Source organism: Salvia hispanica, chromosome 3 (assembly GCF_029641045.1).
Source record: "Salvia hispanica isolate PSC_SH4W2 chromosome 3, Shi_PSC_v1, whole genome shotgun sequence".
NCBI classification, from domain to species: Eukaryota; Viridiplantae; Streptophyta; class Magnoliopsida; order Lamiales; family Lamiaceae; genus Salvia; species Salvia hispanica.
The window spans coordinates 7,021,324-7,040,537 of record NC_142694.1 but is presented as its reverse complement, the minus strand read 5'-3'; the positions used below and the strand labels follow the sequence as shown (position 1 = coordinate 7,040,537).

The following is a 19,214-nucleotide window of genomic DNA, read 5'->3' as shown; positions in this document are numbered from 1 at the left end:
TTAGCATTTATTTCATTTTTTTATAGTTATTAGAAAACCAGCACATTATACTATTGAGGCGAGACGGCAAAGTAAATACAGCGACATGGCACACAGTTTGGCGTTTGCAACAATTCAAAACAATTAAAGAGATAAAAGTAAGAGTAAAAGTCAAATATAGTCTCTAGCATATGATCGTTTTATCAATTTGATCCTAAACATTATTTTTTTTATTATTTGGTCCTTCACAAATGAATTCAGATCCGAATCGGTCCTCACTTAACTGAACCGTCTAAAACTAACGGTCAATGGGATGTAAGCAGGTTTTGACCAAAATTAATTATTTTAATTATATCAGAAAAATAAAAAATAATTATTAAAAAGGCATGAATTTTTGGAGTTCATCATAGGCTAAATGCTGGCTGCCCCCAATTTCAAGATTTTTGAATTTTGCAGTGCGTTACTTGTTGCGTAAATTCCATCACAGAGGAAACAATTCCTCGTTGGAATTCCTCAAACTGCAGCAAATCCATTCTCTCCTCATCCTCCTTCAATGCATATCCCTCCCTTCCTTCCCCCGCGCCTACACCTACAACAGAGAACAAACAATCTCCTACCACCGCCGCAGGCCTCGCCTGATGATCATTTCAAGGAAAAAGAACTCGAATACTGACGAACGAGAAACAGATCTCGCACGCAGCGACGAAGCTAGGGTTCGAGGTGGTCTCCGCCAAGGGCGGCGGCGGCGCGGAGGCGAATCTGACGGAATTCGCACAGCTGGTGAATTCCTGCGACGCGATGGCGGGGGTGCACGGAGCGGGGCTGGCGAACATGGTGTTCCTACCGGAGAAGGCGGTGGTGGTGCAGAGAGTGCCGCTGGGCGCCATTGATGCGTTAGCGAAGCTCGATTTCGGGAAGCCGGCGGCGGGGAAGGCTGATTTATCTGGATTATAAGATTGGGTTAATTATTTTGTGTTAGCATCAAAATAAACAGCGAAGCTCGATTTCGGGTAGCCGACGGCGGGGATGGGCGCCATTGATGCGTTTTTTCCTTGAAATTATTTTTTTATTTTTCTGATATAATTAAAAATATTAATTAAAATAATTAATTTTGGTCAAAACCTGCTTAAATGCCATTGACCGTTAGTTTTAGACGGTTCTGTTATGTGAGGACCGATTCGGGTTCGAATTCATTTGTGAGAGATCAAATAATAAAAAAGATAATGCTTAGGATCAAATTGATAAAACGGCCATATGTTAGGGACCATATTTGATCTTTACTCAAAAAGTAAATAATGAAGTTTCATTTGATTCCGTTAGATATTTTAAGAAACAAGTATTCCTTTATTAGTTAATGAATTTTGAAAGATTATGCATTAACAATTTTCATCAAACAGTAGCTGTTGGCCGCATAAAAAAAACCAGGAGCTTCAATTAGCCGCTTCTCTAAATCTATATTTTTTTCGAAACTTTTAAAATTAAACTCAAATATTTTGTTTGAATCTTTGAAATGAAAAATTAACGACAGAAAACAAGTGCACAAATTTTAAATTATTATTCGAATGTAACATTGTATTTATGATATTTATTTGTTGAATTTCAATAAAATCCAAATGAAATTAGCTCTACAATTCATTGATTTCTTATTCATAAATTGCCAACTCAAAACTGCTTCGATTTTACGATACTCATATTTTACCATTATTTGCAGAAAATCGAAATTTGGTGATTTGGTTGACTTTGGTTATAGCCAATGTTCATGTCATCCAAACTCTATATTCATTGATCAACCCAAACTTCAAAAAACCAAAACCCGTGAAAATATGGAATTGATGCAAATGGATAAAAAAAGTTATAAATAGCCGATCATATTCTTAATTCTCTTGCTCCACATATTAATTAAATCCTTTCAAATAAGTACAGTATCTATTTGAAATATTTATCATCGATCCATGTAGTACCTGATTGCTCATTTGAGCCTCAATGCATGAACAGCAAAGCCGATTTAGCTTAACAATACGGATTCTTAATGAATTTAATACTTTACGGTAATTAGGAGTAAAAGTAGTAATCTTGATTACCTGAAAAGAACAAAAAAAAAAAAAGAAAACGAAAATGATATACGTGGACCCCACAAGCAGCAAGTGCTGTGCGTGTTTGTCCTTCTATAAATTCGCACCTCATTTCCTCGGCGAGGCTATATCCATCCAACTCACCACCAGCTCGCGGCGGCGATTTTCTACTGCGAGCATATCTCATCTGCCCTAGATACCGCTTGCACTTTCTTTTAGCCTGCATATAGCTCTCCATATATTGAAGTTAACGCCGTAGTCGTCAAAAATAAGGAATCTGTCTCTGTGTTTCGCTTATTTATATCTCAGTTGCCTCCTCCGTCTCTGATTTGCCTTGATTAGTATATCGATTTTGTTTTTCCTGGTCGGTTTCCTGAAATTCTGGTTGAATTGACCTGAAATATCGCTAGATCTGATACACGGACGCCTATAAATTTGTGTAATTAAAATCGATTATACAGTAACATTATAACAGTATAAGACATATAAAGAGGTTTTGGTGGATTCGGGAACCGCGAGAACGATGTCGGCGGTGTCAGGATCGGGGGTTCATGTGAGAGGCGGCGGCATGATGAAGCCGGTCTGCGCGCCGAGCCATCAGCTGAATGTGGTGGCGGCTTTATCCCGCAGGGTGAGGGTGCCGCGTGCATTTGCGTCGAAGCATAGGATGGTGAACCTGGACAACAGGTTTGTCAACGGCACGAAGCTGCGGAGCAGTCCCGGGATGGAGAGGATGCAGTTTTGGCAGGCGGATGGGCTGGGCCGTTCACCGAAGCTGCGGTTTGTCGCGAAGAATTCGATGTCTCAGGTGCCGGAGAAGCCGCTCGGGTTGTATGATCCGGCATTCGACAAGGATTCGTGTGGAGTCGGGTTTGTGGCGGAACTTTCTGGTGAAAGCAGCCGTAAAACGGTACAGTTGTAGTTAAATGAACAAGACGAGTTGATAATAATTTGTATATGGATTTTCCCGTAAATGATTGGGAGTTTTGGCTGTCCAGGTGACGGATGCTATAGAGATGTTAGTGCGTATGACCCACAGAGGTGCGTGTGGCTGTGAGACAAACACCGGAGATGGAGCTGGAATTCTTGTTGGCGTTCCTCATGAATTCTACAGAGAGGTTTCTATATTTCTTGAATTTAGCTACATATTTAGTATTGAAAATTGAAAAGAACCAATTACCCAAGCAAGGATATGGTTTTGTGATGGTCTCTTTTTTCATTCGTTCGTTGTATCTAAGAGGTTTAAAATGGATTTAATGAATGTTGAACCTAACTAATGAGATAAATGACCTGTATGTTTCTGAGCAAGCCTATTGATATCTGTTTTTCTTTTAATTTCAGGCTGCGAAAGATGCTGGATTTGAGTTGCCCCCACCTGGGGAATATGCAGTCGGCATGTTTTTCTTGCCTGTTTCGGACAGTCGGAGGGAACAAAGTAAAATTGTATTCACAAAGGTAAATACAGCAACTTTGGATATGCCCACCTTTCTCCCATGCTTCATTCTGAATTTCTGACAAATCTTCGTTTACACTGTAGGTGGCAGAATCACTTGGCCACTCAGTTCTTGGGTGGCGTCTTGTGCCCACAGACAACTCAGGATTGGGCAAGTCTGCTTTGCAGACAGAACCTGTCATCGAACAAGTTTTTCTTACAGCCACTCCACGGTCTAAGGCCGATTTTGAACAACAGGTGTCTAATTACTAGTTCTGAGAATAATATCTTAAATACACTTAAATAATGAAATTGCAGGTTTTTCTCTTCTCGTCTCTGTTTTCACTAAACGAATTTTGCTATTATACTATCGCAGATGTATATATTAAGGAGGATTTCTATGGTAGCAATCCGAGCTGCATTGAACCTTCAGCATGGTGGGGTTAGAGACTTTTACATATGTTCTCTGTCGTCCAGGTTAGTGCTCTGTGGAAGTGTGATGTTAAAACTAAGTTTGTTGGCGAAGGATTTTGTTTGACTTTATTATGCTTTTTAACAGGACTGTTGTCTACAAGGGTCAGCTGAAACCTGAACAGTTGAAGGAATATTATTATGCAGATCTTGGCAATGAAAGGTTTACGAGCTACATGGCCCTGGTAAATATTTTATCCATTCTCTTTTTAATTATCTGCTGACTCCACACTTCAACAACGAACAGCGTGGGATCAACCGATTAACTGAAGCAATGCAAGGTAGAGGAATGACTTCTGAGGCATTGACGTATGAATGATCTCTTAAGTTCTTCCACACCCTTGATCACTATTTGATTTTGGATGCTGGATTGGATACTTGGGGTGAGTTGGTAAGGAAACTCATTATGAAGTACATAATATTTGCAGAAACTTGGTGCTTTTCTGCTATGATCCATTTTTAAGATCAAACCTGTTGTATGGTGGAGAGGTGAATATGATCGGACTAGGTAGACTAGGTCATGGATATTATATGAAATATCCCTGCTCTATGTTCAAGTTAAGAGCGCTGAAGACAAGACTTTATTCCTCAGAGAGTATGATACCGACTTACTTTTCATCAATGGAATCTTTAAAATATTTTTGCTCTGGATATGCAGATACACTCTAGATTCTCAACAAACACATTCCCTAGCTGGGATCGAGCTCAGCCGATGCGGGTCCTTGGTCACAATGGAGAGATAAATACACTTCGAGGCAACGTCAATTGGTAGGTTTTGTTTCTATGTGGTAGTCTTTATCGCACTTATTGTGAATGTTTTTCCCACAGAAACTTTTTTTTCATTCAGACTCTACAATAATCAGCAAACTTGATGCGTTCACACTTCACAATATTTCGTGAAGTTAATCTAGATATCTGATAAATGATACAGTGGACCATTAGAGCAACTTCATTTAGTTTTTATCGCGATGAGCATAAAGCTTATTGACTTGATGCTGCCTACTTAATAGGATGAGGGCACGCGAGGGCCTTCTGAAATGTAAGGAACTTGGCCTGTCAAAGACTGAGATGAAGAAGCTTCTGCCAATTGTAGATGCCAGCTCTTCTGACTCAGGTTCTTGATTAACCTAACTATTACTTTGCGCACATGCATGAATGGTCACAAACTTAGTGACTAGAGGCATAATTACCTTCAATTCCAATGGCTTGATGCCCCTATTAGGTGCTGACTAAAAATATTACTATGGAATTGCATTTAGGTTCATTTGATGGTGTACTTGAGCTTTTGGTTAGAGCTGGTAGAAGTCTCCCCGAAGCTATGATGATGATGATCCCCGAAGCCTGGCAAAATGATAAAAATATGGACCCTGACCGAAGGGCTCTTTATGAATATTTCTCAGCTCTGATGGAGCCATGGGATGGTCCTGCTCTTATATCATGTATGTCCTTTTTGAAGAGTAATATAATTACACCAGACTAATTTTTGCTTGGCTCTTACATAGATGATTTGCAGTTACCGATGGACACTATCTTGGAGCAACATTAGACAGAAATGGGTTACGTCCTGGTAGATTTTATGTTACACACAGTGGCAGAGTTATCATGGCAAGTGAAGTAGGCGTCGTTGACATCCCCCCAGAAGATGTAGCCAGAAAAGGAAGACTTAATCCTGGTATGATGCTTCTTGTTGATTTTGAGAAGCATGTTGTGGTTGATGATGAAGCCCTGAAGCAACAATACTCACTCGCAAGACCTTATGGTGAGTGGCTAAAGAGGCAAAAGCTGCAATTGAAGGACATAGTTGAATCCGTTCCAGAATCAGACCGAACTCATCCTACTATAGCTGGTGTTTTACCGGTTAGCAAATTTTCAGTCCCATCATTGATCTTATACTCATTCTCACAAGTTAACAATTCACAACTTTTTAGGCATCTTCTGATGACGAAGATATGGAAAACATGGGAATGCATGGGATTTTGTCACCATTGAAGGCGTTTGGGTACTTTGTCTCATATATATACATATATTTGTGGGTGATGTATATTTCATTTTTTGTTGCTCATGATTGAATACATGTTGTCTCTGTGCAGTTATACTGTGGAATCTCTGGAAATGCTTTTACTGCCAATGGCAAAAGATGGCATTGAGGCCCTCGGTTCAATGGGGAATGATGCTCCATTGGCTGTGATGTCTAACAGGGAGAAACTTACATTCGAGTACTTCAAGCAGATGTTTGCTCAGGTCACTAACCCTCCAATAGACCCTATTCGGGAGAAGATTGTTACCTCCACGGAATGCATGATTGGTCCAGAAGGCGATCTGACAGAGACCACAGAAGAACAATGCCATCGCCTGTCACTGAAAGGACCTCTCCTAACCATTGATGAAATGGAAGCAATGAAAAAGATGAACTACCGAGGCTGGAAAAGTAAAGTTCTTGACATTACCTACTCCAAGGATTGTGGTAGGAAGGGCTTGGAGGAGACCCTAGACAGGATATGTAACGAAGCACATGATGCAATCAAGGAAGGATATACGACTCTGGTGCTTTCTGATCGAGGTAGTCCATCCTGAAACTTGGAAGATATGGTTATAATTGTGCCTTATTTTCTTGTTCCTTTTATCATAATTTTTTTAGTTACTAGTATCTTCGATTCTTGTATAATGCAGCTTTCTCACCAAAGCGTGTTGCGGTTAGCTCCCTCTTGGCTGTTGGTGCCGTACATCATCACTTAGTGAAGAAGCTTGAACGAACTCGTGTTGCATTGATTATTGAATCTGCGGAGCCCCGGGAAGTGCATCATTTTTGTACACTTGTAGGATTTGGTGCAGATGCAATCTGTCCTTACTTGGCCGTAGAAGCCATTTGGAGATTGCAAGTTGATGGGAAAATTCCTCCCAAACCAACTGGTGAGTTCCACTCAAAGGATGAGCTTGTCAAGAAATATTATAAGGCAAGCAACTATGGCATGATGAAGGTTCTAGCCAAGATGGGTATTTCAACTCTGGCCTCATATAAGGGTGCTCAGATATTTGAGGCCGTTGGCCTGTCATCAGAGGTGATGGAACGTTGTTTTATAGGAACTCCAAGCAGAGTGGAGGGTGCAACTTTTGAAGCACTCGCACTTGATGCACTTCACTTGCATGAGCTGGCCTTCCCAACGCGTGCCTTACCACCTGGTAGTGCTGAGGCCATAGCACTTCCTAATCCAGGAGATTATCACTGGAGAAAAGGTGGTGAGATCCACTTAAATGATCCCCTTGCCATTTCAAAGTTACAAGAGGCTGCTAAATCAAACAGTGTAGCTGCCTATAAAGAGTACTCTAACCGTGTTCAGGAACTGAATAAGTCATGTAATTTGAGAGGGCTTCTGAAATTTAAAGAAGCTGAGGTAAAGGTTCCTCTTGAAGAAGTTGAACCAGCTAGCGAGATTGTAAAACGTTTTTGTACTGGAGCAATGAGCTATGGTTCTATCTCATTGGAGGCTCACACAACACTGGCTGAAGCAATGAACCAGATTGGGGGAAAGTCGAACACTGGTAATCTTCGGTTGCAATGTGCCTCAATTGCTTGTTCATTGTTCTTTTGCAATACATGAAACTTCATCTAAGCTGTCTATGTATTTTTAACCTATTGCAAACAGGTGAGGGAGGTGAAGAACCATCTCGTATGGAGCCTCTTGCAGATGGTTCACGAAATCCAAAGAGGAGTTCCATAAAACAGGTTGCCAGTGGAAGATTTGGAGTTTCCAGCTATTATCTTACAAATGCGGATGAATTACAAATAAAGATGGCTCAGGTACTCATATGTTATCCTTTTCATCTAAAAGGGGATTTGCATGGATCTGTTCTGTTGTCTTGTCATGCCTTTCTTTTATCTCCTGTGCTTGGGTAGGAACAACAGTCTTTTGTTTATGAATTTACGTCATGGACAGATGACGCCGTGTCAGCAAAGCACCTTGTGGTGTCTTTGCATCATTTAATGATACCTGAATTTGGCATTTGGTGAGAATGTTCATTTCACATGTTTTATACCAAATGATTAGTACGTTTTTGACATTTGAGATTTCATGATGCAGGGAGCAAAACCTGGTGAAGGAGGTGAACTTCCAGGACACAAGGTAATTGGTGACATTGCTGTAACTAGGAATTCTACAGCTGGTGTGGGCCTTATCAGTCCTCCTCCCCATCATGACATTTATTCCATTGAAGATCTAGCACAACTGATTCACGACCTCAAGGTATATTTCCATGCCTCGTCAGTTTTACTCTTATCTTTTAGTAATTTACTTGAATGTGGATATGTTGGGAATGATTGTATATCATCATCATGGTTGTCCACTTATGCATTGGTTGTCAATCTGGCTTTCATGAATTTTCTGTTATAATTTTTGCAGAATGCAAATCCTGATGCCCGCATTAGTGTGAAGTTGGTTTCTGAAGCTGGTGTGGGAGTGATTGCCAGTGGGGTTGTTAAGGGTCATGCTGATCATGTTCTGATTTCTGGTCATGACGGCGGTACCGGGGCTTCAAGATGGACAGGCATAAAAAGTGCTGGTGTTCCTTGGGAACTTGGTCTAGCAGAGACACATCAAACCTTAGTGGCGAATGATCTTCGTGGTCGAACTGTTCTTCAGACTGATGGCCAACTGAAGACTGGACGAGATGTAGCTGTTGCTGCGCTTCTTGGTGCGGAGGAGTTTGGTTTCAGCACTGCTCCCCTCATAACGCTGGGTTGCATCATGATGCGAAAATGCCACAAAAACACATGCCCTGTTGGTATCGCAACTCAAGATCCAGTTCTTAGGGAAAAGTTTGCTGGTGAACCTGAACATGTCATCAACTTCTTCTTCATGCTGGCAGAGGAATTAAGGGAGATTATGTCTCAGCTTGGTTTTCGAACACTCAATGAAATGGTTGGCCGTGCAGACATGCTTGAACTGGATAAAGACGTGGCAAAAAACAATGAGAAGCTTAAGAACATTGATCTGTCCCTTCTACTTCGCCCAGCTGCTGACATCAGACCAGATGCTGCGCAGTATTGCGTGCAGAAACAGGACCATGGGCTGGACATGGCTTTAGACAACAAACTAATAACTTTAGCTAAACCTGCCTTGGATAAAAGTGTTTCTGTATACATTGAATCTCCTGTATGCAATGTAAACCGAGCAGTTGGAACCATGCTAAGCCATGAAGTGACGAAACGCTATCGAATGGCGGGACTTCCTTCAGATACAATTCATATCAAACTTAATGGAAGTGCAGGTCAGAGTCTTGGTGCTTTTCTATGTCCTGGCATTACATTGGAGCTTGAAGGGGATAGCAATGATTATGTAGGGAAGGGCCTGTCAGGAGGGAGAATTATTGTATACCCCCCTAAAGGTAGCAACTTCGATCCGAAGGAAAATATTGTCATTGGTAATGTAGCTCTTTATGGGGGCACAAATGGGGAGGCTTATTTTAATGGAATGGCAGCAGAAAGATTTGCTGTTCGTAATTCTGGTGTTAAAGCTGTAGTTGAAGGTGTTGGTGATCATGGATGTGAGTACATGACTGGGGGCACTGTTGTAGTGCTGGGAAAGACTGGTAGAAATTTTGCTGCTGGCATGAGTGGGGGCATTGCCTACGTTCTTGATGTTGATTCAACTTTCAGTTCTCGGTGCAATCAAGAGTTGGTAGATCTTGATCCAGTGGAAGATGAAGATGATATTTTGATGCTCAGAATGATGATACAACAGCATCAGCGTCACACAAACAGCCAATTAGCTAGGGATGTCCTTTCAGATTTTGATTCCCTTCTTAAGAAGTTTGTCAAGGTCTTCCCTCGTGACTATAAACGCATTCTAGCAAATAAGAAAGTGGATGAAATTTCAGAGAAGACAACTGAAGTTGCAGCCAAAGAGGCCGAGGCAGAAGAAGAAGCAGAGTTGAAGGAGAAGGATGCTTTTGAAGAGCTTAAGAAGATGGCAGCAGCATCTATCAATGAAACTCCCCAGGTATTTTTTGAGGCACTTAGTTGGCTGCTTGCTTTGTGAAATCCTCATCCTGTGCTGCATGCTAGGACAGAAATGAGTTCACAGGTGCAGAGACATTGCAAAAACTGTGCCTTGACAGTTTGACCTACACAGTTTTTTACTAGTGCATTCATCAAGTGCAGTTTACTAAGTTGACCTATGTGTTTTGAACTTTGTACCAATCATGAAGATCCATTTTTAATTTTTTGATTGGATAGGTTGAGGAACAAGAACCAGAAAAGAGGCCAACTAGGGTTCCTGATGCTGTCAAACATCGGGGTTTTGTTGCATATGAGAGGGAGGGCGTTTCGTACAGGGACCCGACTGTTAGGATGAATGACTGGAATGAAGTTATGGAGGAATCAAAACCAGGACCATTGTTGAAAACACAGTCGGCTCGCTGTATGGATTGCGGTACTCCTTTTTGTCATCAGGTAACAGAAGTTCTGCAGTACTTGTAAGAAGAATCATCTTGAGGACTAAGGCCTAAGTTGTTATAAATGGGATTTTGTCTTGCAGGAGAATTCTGGATGCCCTCTTGGAAATAAGATACCAGAATTCAATGAGTTGGTTTACCAGAACAGATGGCGAGAAGCATTGGATAGACTTTTGGAAACTAACAACTTCCCAGAGTTCACAGGTCGTGTATGCCCTGCTCCTTGTGAAGGATCTTGTGTACTTGGTATCATAGAAAATCCTGTGTCTATCAAATCAATTGAGTGCTCTATTATTGATAAAGCTTTTGAGGAGGGGTGGATGGTACCCCAGCCTCCTCAGACAAGATCAGGGTATGCCTTTTTCCTTGGAATGCTGCAGTAATGCAGTTTTGTATTTGCATTAGGTTTCGGATAATTATACTTATACATAAATATATTATTTCATTTCAGATGTGGAATTTAACTCTGATTTAACTTTACCTATTTTAGAAAAAGAGTTGCGATTGTTGGAAGTGGGCCTGCTGGTTTGGCTGCTGCTGATCAGTTAAATAAAAAAGGACACTCTGTGACAGTTTTTGAGCGTGCTGACAGAATTGGTGGATTAATGATGTATGGTGTGCCGAACATGAAGACTGACAAAATTGATGTAGTTCAGAGACGGGTTAATCTCATGGAAAAGGAAGGAGTGAAATTTGTAGTTAACGCTAATGTAGGAAAAGATCCACTATACTCTATAGATCAGCTTCGTGAAGAGCATGATGCAATTGTGTTGGCGGTGGGAGCCACAAAACCAAGGTGCGCAAAATTGATTTCTGCAATTCATTGAATACTATCAATAATATTACGAGATTGAGTACATAGATAACCTACCCATGTGCCAATTTTGCAGGGACCTTCCTGTTCCTGGGAGAGATCTTTCTGGAGTCCATTTTGCCATGGAGTTTCTTCATGCAAATACAAAAAGCCTTCTTGATAGCAATCTTCAGGATGGAAAGTACATCTCTGCCAAGGGAAAGAAAGTAGTGGTGATTGGTGGAGGTGACACTGGCACGGACTGTATCGGGACATCAATCAGACATGGGTGCACCAGCATTGTAAATCTAGAACTTCTCCCTAAACCACCAGCTACCAGGGCTCCAGGCAACCCTTGGCCTCAGGTTTAAACTTTTTTCTGCTTCCAGTATCTGCATTACAAAATCTTACCCTTTTGGGCTACTTTATAGCGGTTGTTAATATTCGTTATCATATTTCAAATTGAACCACTTCTGCTAACTTTTGGTCCTGCTGAAGTTATGTTGAGTGAATAATGACATCATTTGTTCTGGCTTAAGTTCGTTCTCCATCTCTGCTTTTTCCATTCTTCATTAGTTTCCTCCTTTCTTTCTCTCCTATATTTCTTTGACTAGCTTCCCGGGCAACAAAATGAACTTTCTGTTTCTTCAAAATTGGCAGTGGCCACGGGTATTCCGTGTAGATTATGGGCATCAGGAAGCTGCTACCAAGTTTGGTCAGGACCCAAGGTCTTATGAAGTGTTGACAAAACGTTTTATTGGAGATGAGAATGGAACATTAAGAGGACTTGAGGTTGTGCGCGTCAGTTGGGAGAAGGATGCCAGTGGAAGGTTCCAATTCAAGGAAGTCGAAGGTTCCGAAGAAATTATTGAAGCTGATTTAGTCCTGCTCGCAATGGGATTTCTGGGTCCTGAAGAGGTTAGCATTATCTTATAATAATGTTGTCATTATTGAACTTCCCCTTTCTCTTCAACCCTGGTGCAACAAGATCTGTGTTCTATTTTGGTTGGACATAGTATCTACTGCTGCTGTGCATGCAAACATGTAAACACCGATTCTACTCTAACAACAATTCTGGTCCTTTCTCAGACGGTCGCTGACAAACTTGGAGTGGACAAAGACAACCGATCAAACTTCAAAGCTGACTACGGTCGCTTCTCAACCAATGTTGAAGGTGTCTTTGCTGCTGGGGATTGCCGACGCGGACAGTCACTGGTGGTCTGGGCAATATCTGAAGGCAGGCAAGCAGCTGCTCGGGTTGACCAATATCTTCTTGGAGACGAGAATGACGGCACTGATGGACAGGAAGGACTCACAAAGCAGCAGCAAGGCAACAGGAGGCAAACTGTGAAGACATAGTCTGCTTGGGATATCCAATAAGCTGAACTGTGTTGTCGGAATGCTGCTAGTTGGAGTGGTCGCTCTATGAATTCAGAACTGCAGATGATCCAAACCAACCAAAACAGATGCCGAGGGATGGGGGTTTTGAAGGGAAGGAGGAGGAATGCTTATGCAGCGGTGTTTATAAGTTGGAAATATAATTGTTGGTGTTGGAAGTGCTGGCAGACTATGCCAAGCTTTATGGAATAAACAATATTGTACAGGTTCTCTCATCTTTTAAGCAGTAATCTATCATCAATGTTGCTGGGAATTTTACTTCATTATTCTTTTGCTATTATGAAGAACAATGATTTTAAAATCTAATTTGCCCAATTAATCATGCACACTCTGAATCTCTGATGAAACTTTTGAATTAATCCTGCAATTAGCTAGATTTATCAAATAATTTATCGACAGAAGTGCATATTTTATCTGTCAACATATGTGCTGAATTTTTCCATATTGCTTAAGTCGTCTGTGCTGAGCCTGCATGAATATCATAATATTATGTATTTAGGTTTGTTTATAATATCCGACTATGATCTCTAGGGGGATATTTTGGATCTTATTATTGTCTTAGTATTTGACTCGAGACACAGAATGCTTCCATTTCAGGGACGACAAATGTCGTGGGATTAATTTTATCCTTCTATTTCATAAGGATAACACTTAATTAGGTTATTTTTAACTTTTTCCTTTGTCGATTTATGTAGGGAAAACAGACAGTCATTATTTGGTGTATCGGTTAGATTTTCCTTTGACATGTGATAATGAAGGTTTTGTGCTGCTCCAAATATATATAGTGGAGTATGTATGTAGGTTCTGCTTCAAAATCAGTTGTTCTCCAACCGATTAATTCCTCCAACCATGATCACAACTCATCAAAATCTCATCTTCCTCAGCACGGCATCTCTCATTCTTTCGCTCCATAATTTGTTTGAATCTTGTGATGCCAAATGCACTCCTTCTGTGTGCGGCATCATTTCCAATATCAGCTACCCTTTCGGCCTCAAGGGCGACTCCAACAACTGCGGTGATTCAATATTAGAATTAGCATGTGAAAATAATGTGACCTACTTCTCCCTCAATTCTCACAAATACTATGTCAAAGCAATCAACTTCGGCAACAATAGCAATTACGACGACTCTACCATAAGGCTGGTTGATGCTTCCATAAATAATGACGACATCTGCTCGTTTCCCACCTTTTCTACATATAACTATAACTTCATCTATGGTCATCCCAGGCGTCTTTCTAACCTATCCCCATTTCATTCCTTACCTATTAACTTTATAAGCTGCCCAAATCCCTTGACCAATTCATCCTTCTTCACTGATATCACCACTCATTGTGTCTCTAATTCATCACATCACAAATATGCTTATATCAAGGTCGGCCACATGAATGCCTCAGAGGTTCCATATGCCTGTGGAGTAGACCTCATAGCGATGACATCCTGGTATAGTTTTAAGGATTTGAACAATGTTTCGCTTTCAGAAATCCATGAGTCCCTCTTGTATGGATTCGAACTCAGGATCTGCCCATCCTGTGGACCTTCCCAAAACTTCAATGTTTTCGGTAAGCAAAGGGTGCACTCGGTCACTCATATATGAATATCATTCCTATATATTGGTGCTGACATTACTACTCTTATCTTGTATGTATATCTGCAGAGCATCGACAATTTCTTGTTGTCATTCTAGGTAAGGTCTTCATTATATATATGCTTCACAAAATATTCCATCCTCATATATGTTTTCTTTATCAATTTTAATTTTGATATCAATCAAGACAGATGACTAAATTCAGGCTGTTGGAAAACATAAACTGTAGGTCTGCTGTGTGCAGCTGTAAGCCCTCCTCTATTCACCATCTGTGGATTCATTGCTATATTAGCACTCTTATATCATATTGTATCAGTAGTGACTGCGCTTGTAGAGCCCAACCAATTTAACCCGTTGCTTGCTGAAGTAGTACTTATCATTGGTTCGCTTTCACTTCATGCTCTACTCACTACTTACTATTTCAAGCAGTCATTTATAAGATACATAAATATTACAAAGCATACTGCATTTCATCATTTTCTCTGTTACTCATCTCTTGACAGACTTCATCATCTTGTCACCAAGGGTTGCCATTTCTGCTTTGGTGTTGTGGCTTTTGATTTACAAATTCCGAAGAAGACATTTGTCCGAATATAACACAATAGAGACCTTCCTCCAAAGTGATAACAAACTATCACCAATCAGATATTCATATTCAGACATAAAGAGAATGACAAGAGGTTTTCAAGAAAAACTAGGTGAAGGTGGCTATGGTTATGTTTATAAAGGAAAGCTTCGAAGTGGGCAACATGTAGCAGTTAAAATGCTCGGAAAATCCGGAGGAAATGGGCAAGACTTTATGAATGAAATAGCAACTATTGGAAGGATACACCATATCAATGTGGTGAAACTTGTTGGATATTGTGCACAAGGCTCTAAGCGTGCTCTCATCTTTGATTTCATGCCCAATGGTTCTCTCGAGAAGTATCTCTTCAATCGAGATAATATGGATTTCCTAAATTGGGAAACAAAGTTTCATATTGCAGTTGGAATAGCTAGAGGAATTGAGTATTTGCATCGGGGATGTGACATCCAAATTCTTCATTTTGACATCAAGCCTCATAACATACTCCTCGACCATAACTTCATCCCCAAAATATCTGATTTTGGGCTAGCAAAGTTATGCTCCGTAGAGAAGGAGGTAGTGACCTTAACGGTCGCTAGAGGAACCATAGGGTATGTTGCCCCAGAACTCATCAACAGAAGTATTGGCAGAGTCTCTTCCAAGGCGGACGTGTATAGCTTTGGGATGCTGTTGATGGAAATGCTGGGCTTAAACAGAGAGTTGAGGCAAAATAATGATGATTCTACAAAGTATTTCCCATATTGGATCTATGACCAGCTTAATCAAGCCAAGGAGATTGAAATTGAAAAGGGACAAGATAACAATGGTAATGATGAGAATGGGAGTGTTCGGAAGATGACAATAGTTGCTTTGTGCTGTATAAGGATGAGTCCAGATGATCGTCCATCAATGAATAAAGTGTTGGGAATGTTAGAAGGTGATGTGGAGTGCCTGCAGATGCCAGAGTATCCATCATCACAATCAACACAAATTGCTGGAAATGAGGAAGAGAGTTGGCTTACAGATGCAACTGATTCTGTATCTTTACTCCATCACAACAACGCCAGCAACTTCGAGATTACCATAGCATGAACCTCTACGTCCCAATCATCCTTCCTCCCTCCAGTCTCTTCTTACATTCTGTACTAGAATGAGAATGTGCAATGATCTCAGGTAGAAATAAACTGATATATAGTTTTGTTTTTGGTTGTTAATAATCAGATGTATTGAATAAACAATTTGTACAAAGTCACACCAGTTGGACTTATAAGTGAGAACCATAATTTTCAATCTAATTTGTCCAATTCCATATGTGCACTCTGATAATAGTTTTATTGAATTTATCCTCCAATTAGCTAGGTTTAATTTGTCGGCAGAGATGCATATTTCATCTGTCAACATATGTTTAGACTTTTTCTTGTAGCTTAAGTTGTCCGGCCTGCATAAATTCATTAGAATAATGAGATATGGTGCTTATTTACCTTTGTTTATAATATCTGACTATGATCTCTAGCTCCATATTTTGGATCTTATTATTGTCTTTGTATGACTTGAGAGTTGAGACACATACAATGCTTCCAAATGTCGAGGATTCAAGGGATTAGTTTAATCCTTTTGTTTTCTAGGCATATGTAGGCTAAACAGATCTATATAGCAGAGTATGTATGCTGCAAAATCAGTTGGTTGTCTGGTTTTGTCAATCATCAACTGATCAATTCCTCCAACAACCATGTATCAAAACCTTATCACTTCATCTCTCTTCCTTCTTCTATCACTCCACAACTTGTTTGAATCTTATGATGCCAAATGCACTCCTCCTGCCTGCGGCATCATTCCCAACATTAGCTATCCTTTCAGCCTCAAGGGCCACTCCAACAAGTGTGGTGATCCAATATTAGAATTAGCATGTGAAAACAATGTTACCTACTTCTCCCTTGATTCCCACAGATACTATGTCAAAGCCATCAACTACAACAATGACTACTACTACAGCGTGCCCACCATGAGGCTGGTTGATGCTTTCATAAACAGCGACGACATCTGCTCATTTCCCACCTATTCTACATATTTCTATAACTTCACCTATTCTCATCCCAATCGTCTTTCTAACCTATCCCCGATTAATTCCTTACCTATAAACTTTATAAGCTGCCCAAATCCCTTGAGAAATACATCCCTTTTTACTGATATCACTACTCAGTGTGCCTCTAATTCATCCCATCACAGATATGCTTATATCAAGGTCGGCCATGTGAAGGCCTCAGAGGTTCCATACACCTGTGGAGTAGACCTCATAGTGATCACATCATGGGATTTTAAAAATTTGAACAATGTTTCTCTTTCGGAAATCCATGAGTCCCTCTTGTATGGATTTGAACTCATCTTCTGCCCCGACTGTGGAACATCCAAAATATCATTAATTTGGGGTATGCATGAAAGGATGCACTTCACTTCATTTATGTATATCATTCCTATATTTTGGAAATGGTGCTCATCACTATTAATCTTATCTTGTTATGTATATCTGCAGAGTATCGCCAAATTCTTTTGGTCATTATAGGTAAGCTCTTCATTTGATGTATACTTCTCAAGATATTCCATCCTCACTTCTGTTTATATTATCAATTCTAATTTTGATATCAATCAAGACAGATGACTAAGTTCTGGCTGTTGCAAAACATAAATTGCAGGTATGTTGTGTGCAGTTATAAGCCCTCCTGTGTTCATCATCTGCGGGTTCTTTGCTGTGTTAGCTCTCTTATATCATATTGTAGCAGTACTGAGTGTGGTTGCAGGGCCTGACAAATTTGACCCGCTGCACGCTCAACTATTACTCATCTTTGGTGCGCTCTTAGTTCATGCTTTACTCACTACTTACTAGTGCATTTCATGATTTTTTTTTCATTCTCCTCATCTCATGACAGACTTCATCATCTTGTCACCAAGGGTTATCATTTCTGCTTTGGTGTTGTGGCTTTTGATTTACAAATTCCGAAGACGACATTTGTCCGAATATGACACAATAGAAACCTTCCTTCAAAGTGATAACAAACTCTCACCTATCAGATATTCATATTCAGACATAAAGAGGATGACAAGAGGTTTTCAAGAAAAGCTAGGTGAAGGAGGCTATGGTTGTGTTTACAAAGGAAAGCTACGAAGTGGGCATCATGTAGCAGTCAAAATGCTAGGAAAATCTGGAGGAAATGGGCAAGACTTTATGAATGAAATAACAACTATTGGAAGGATACACCATATCAATGTGGTAAAACTTGTTGGATATTGTGCACAAGGCTCCAAGCGTGCTCTCATCTTCGATTTCATGCCCAATGGTTCTCTCGAGAAGTATCTCTTCAATGGAGATAACATGAATTTCCTAAATTGGGAAACGAAGTTTGATATTGCAATTGGAATAGCTCGAGGAATTGAGTATTTGCATCGAGGATGTGACATCCAAATTCTTCATTTTGACATCAAGCCTCATAACATACTCCTCGACCATAACTTCATCCCCAAAATTTCTGATTTTGGGCTAGCAAAGTTATGCTCCGTAGAGAAGGAGGTAGTGACCTTAACGGTTGCTAGAGGAACCATAGGGTATGTTGCCCCAGAACTCATCAACAGAAGTATTGGCGGAGTCTCTTCCAAGGCGGACGTGTATAGTTTTGGGATGCTATTGATGGAAATGCTAGGCTTAAACAGAGAGTTGAGGCAAAACAATGATGATTCTACGAAGTATTTTCCATATTGGATATATGACCAGCTTAATCTAGCCAAGGAGATTGAAACTGAAAAGGGACAGGATAACAATGGTAATGATGAGAATGCGAGTGTTTGGAAGATGACAATAGTTGCTTTATGGTGTATAAGGATGAGTCCAGATGATCGCCCATCAATGAATAAAGTGTTGGGAATGCTAGAAGGTGACGTGGAGCGCCTGCAGATGCCAGAGTATCCATCATCACAATCAACACAAATTGCTGGAAATGAGGAAGAGAGTTGGCTTACAGATGCAACTGATTCTGTATCTTTGCTCCAACACAACAACGCCAGCAACTTCGAGATTACCATAGCATGACCTCTACGTCCCGATCTTCATTCATTCCTTCCTCCATCCATCTCTTCTTAGTTTTGTAATAGAACGTGAAAAAAGCACTTTGATCTTGTGTAGAAACTAAACTGATAGTTGTGTTTTTGGTTTGATAATAATCAGATGTAATGAATAAATAATTTGTGTTAAGGCACCTCATTAGGAAGTTTTGTAGGAAGATTAAATAGAGGGTGTAATCACTGAAGGGAAGCATAGCCATGAAGGCTGAAGCCATGCCAAAACTGATGAATAGTGAAAGCTCTAGTCTGATCTGAAATGGCATAAACCACTTGCAAATCTAAATATTTTTTGAACCAATGGATTTATGAGATGGATGGATATAAAAATTTATTTGTTGTACTAGTCAATCTCTGCCC

General features: G+C 40.3%; 3 protein-coding genes and 1 long non-coding RNA gene across 7 annotated transcripts; 3 read left to right on the top strand and 1 right to left on the bottom strand.

Annotated features, from left to right (window-relative positions):
- The first annotated feature begins 2,176 nt into the window (after positions 1–2,176).
- On the top strand, positions 2,177–12,858 carry LOC125213411 (glutamate synthase [NADH], amyloplastic). 4 transcript variants are annotated; one of them, XM_048113940.2, is made up of 22 exons: positions 2,178–2,961; positions 3,050–3,169; positions 3,393–3,506; positions 3,589–3,741; positions 3,860–3,960; positions 4,043–4,139; positions 4,613–4,722; positions 4,965–5,068; positions 5,214–5,393; positions 5,468–5,811; positions 5,883–5,953; positions 6,045–6,514; positions 6,625–7,494; positions 7,599–7,753; positions 8,034–8,195; positions 8,352–9,950; positions 10,187–10,402; positions 10,488–10,756; positions 10,895–11,200; positions 11,295–11,562; positions 11,858–12,115; positions 12,287–12,858. In XM_048113940.2, the coding sequence occupies exons 1-22, from the start codon at positions 2,575–2,577 to the stop codon at positions 12,554–12,556; spliced, it is 6,624 nt and encodes a 2,207-aa protein (XP_047969897.2). In that variant the 5' UTR covers positions 2,178–2,574; the 3' UTR covers positions 12,557–12,858. The 4 variants fall into 4 exon arrangements, with proteins under 4 accessions (XP_047969900.2, XP_047969897.2, XP_047969898.2 ...); XM_048113943.2 differs by lacking the exons at positions 11,295–11,562; positions 11,858–12,115; positions 12,287–12,858 and having other exon boundaries at positions 2,177–2,961; positions 10,856–10,982; XM_048113941.2 differs by lacking the exons at positions 2,178–2,961; positions 3,050–3,169; positions 3,393–3,506; positions 3,589–3,741; positions 3,860–3,960 and adding an exon at positions 4,202–4,337 and having other exon boundaries at positions 4,043–4,117.
- Positions 12,859–13,004: 146 nt separating this feature from the next.
- On the top strand, positions 13,005–16,033 carry LOC125213412 (LEAF RUST 10 DISEASE-RESISTANCE LOCUS RECEPTOR-LIKE PROTEIN KINASE-like 2.2). Its single transcript, XM_048113945.2, has 4 exons — positions 13,005–14,156; positions 14,252–14,281; positions 14,412–14,564; positions 14,686–16,033. Exons 1-4 carry the CDS (start codon positions 13,445–13,447, stop codon positions 15,837–15,839), a joined length of 2,049 nt encoding a protein of 682 aa, XP_047969902.2. The 5' UTR covers positions 13,005–13,444; the 3' UTR covers positions 15,840–16,033.
- On the bottom strand, positions 15,479–18,882 carry LOC148930036 (uncharacterized). Its single transcript, XR_016137154.1, has 2 exons — positions 18,756–18,882; positions 15,479–15,698 (listed from the first exon to the last, which is right to left on the bottom strand). It is a non-coding gene; the product is annotated as an uncharacterized LOC148930036 (long non-coding RNA).
- On the top strand, positions 16,432–18,911 carry LOC125213413 (LEAF RUST 10 DISEASE-RESISTANCE LOCUS RECEPTOR-LIKE PROTEIN KINASE-like 2.4). Its single transcript, XM_089068579.1, has 4 exons — positions 16,432–17,173; positions 17,278–17,307; positions 17,438–17,536; positions 17,663–18,911. The coding sequence occupies exons 1-4, from the start codon at positions 16,477–16,479 to the stop codon at positions 18,823–18,825; spliced, it is 1,989 nt and encodes a 662-aa protein (XP_088924705.1). The 5' UTR covers positions 16,432–16,476; the 3' UTR covers positions 18,826–18,911.
- Positions 18,912–19,214: the final 303 nt, after the last annotated feature.

Bases quoted from the DNA above. Each gene is read 5' to 3' on its own strand.
- LOC125213412 (XM_048113945.2), top strand. From the start codon at position 13,445: ATGATCACAACTCATCAAAATCTCATCTTCCTCAGCACGGCATCTCTC. The intron at 14,157-14,251 runs GTAAGCAAAGGG...GTATATCTGCAG, and splicing joins CCAAAACTTCAATGTTTTCG to AGCATCGACAATTTCTTGTT. The intron at 14,282-14,411 runs GTAAGGTCTTCA...CATAAACTGTAG, and splicing joins ATTTCTTGTTGTCATTCTAG to GTCTGCTGTGTGCAGCTGTA.
- LOC125213411 (XM_048113940.2), top strand. From the start codon at position 2,575: ATGTCGGCGGTGTCAGGATCGGGGGTTCATGTGAGAGGCGGCGGCATG. The intron at 8,196-8,351 runs GTATATTTCCAT...TAATTTTTGCAG, and splicing joins AACTGATTCACGACCTCAAG to AATGCAAATCCTGATGCCCG. The intron at 12,116-12,286 runs GTTAGCATTATC...GTCCTTTCTCAG, and splicing joins GATTTCTGGGTCCTGAAGAG to ACGGTCGCTGACAAACTTGG.
- LOC125213413 (XM_089068579.1), top strand. From the start codon at position 16,477: ATGTATCAAAACCTTATCACTTCATCTCTCTTCCTTCTTCTATCACTC. The intron at 17,174-17,277 runs GTATGCATGAAA...GTATATCTGCAG, and splicing joins CAAAATATCATTAATTTGGG to AGTATCGCCAAATTCTTTTG. The intron at 17,537-17,662 runs TTGCAGGGCCTG...ATTCTCCTCATC, and splicing joins TGTAGCAGTACTGAGTGTGG to TCATGACAGACTTCATCATC.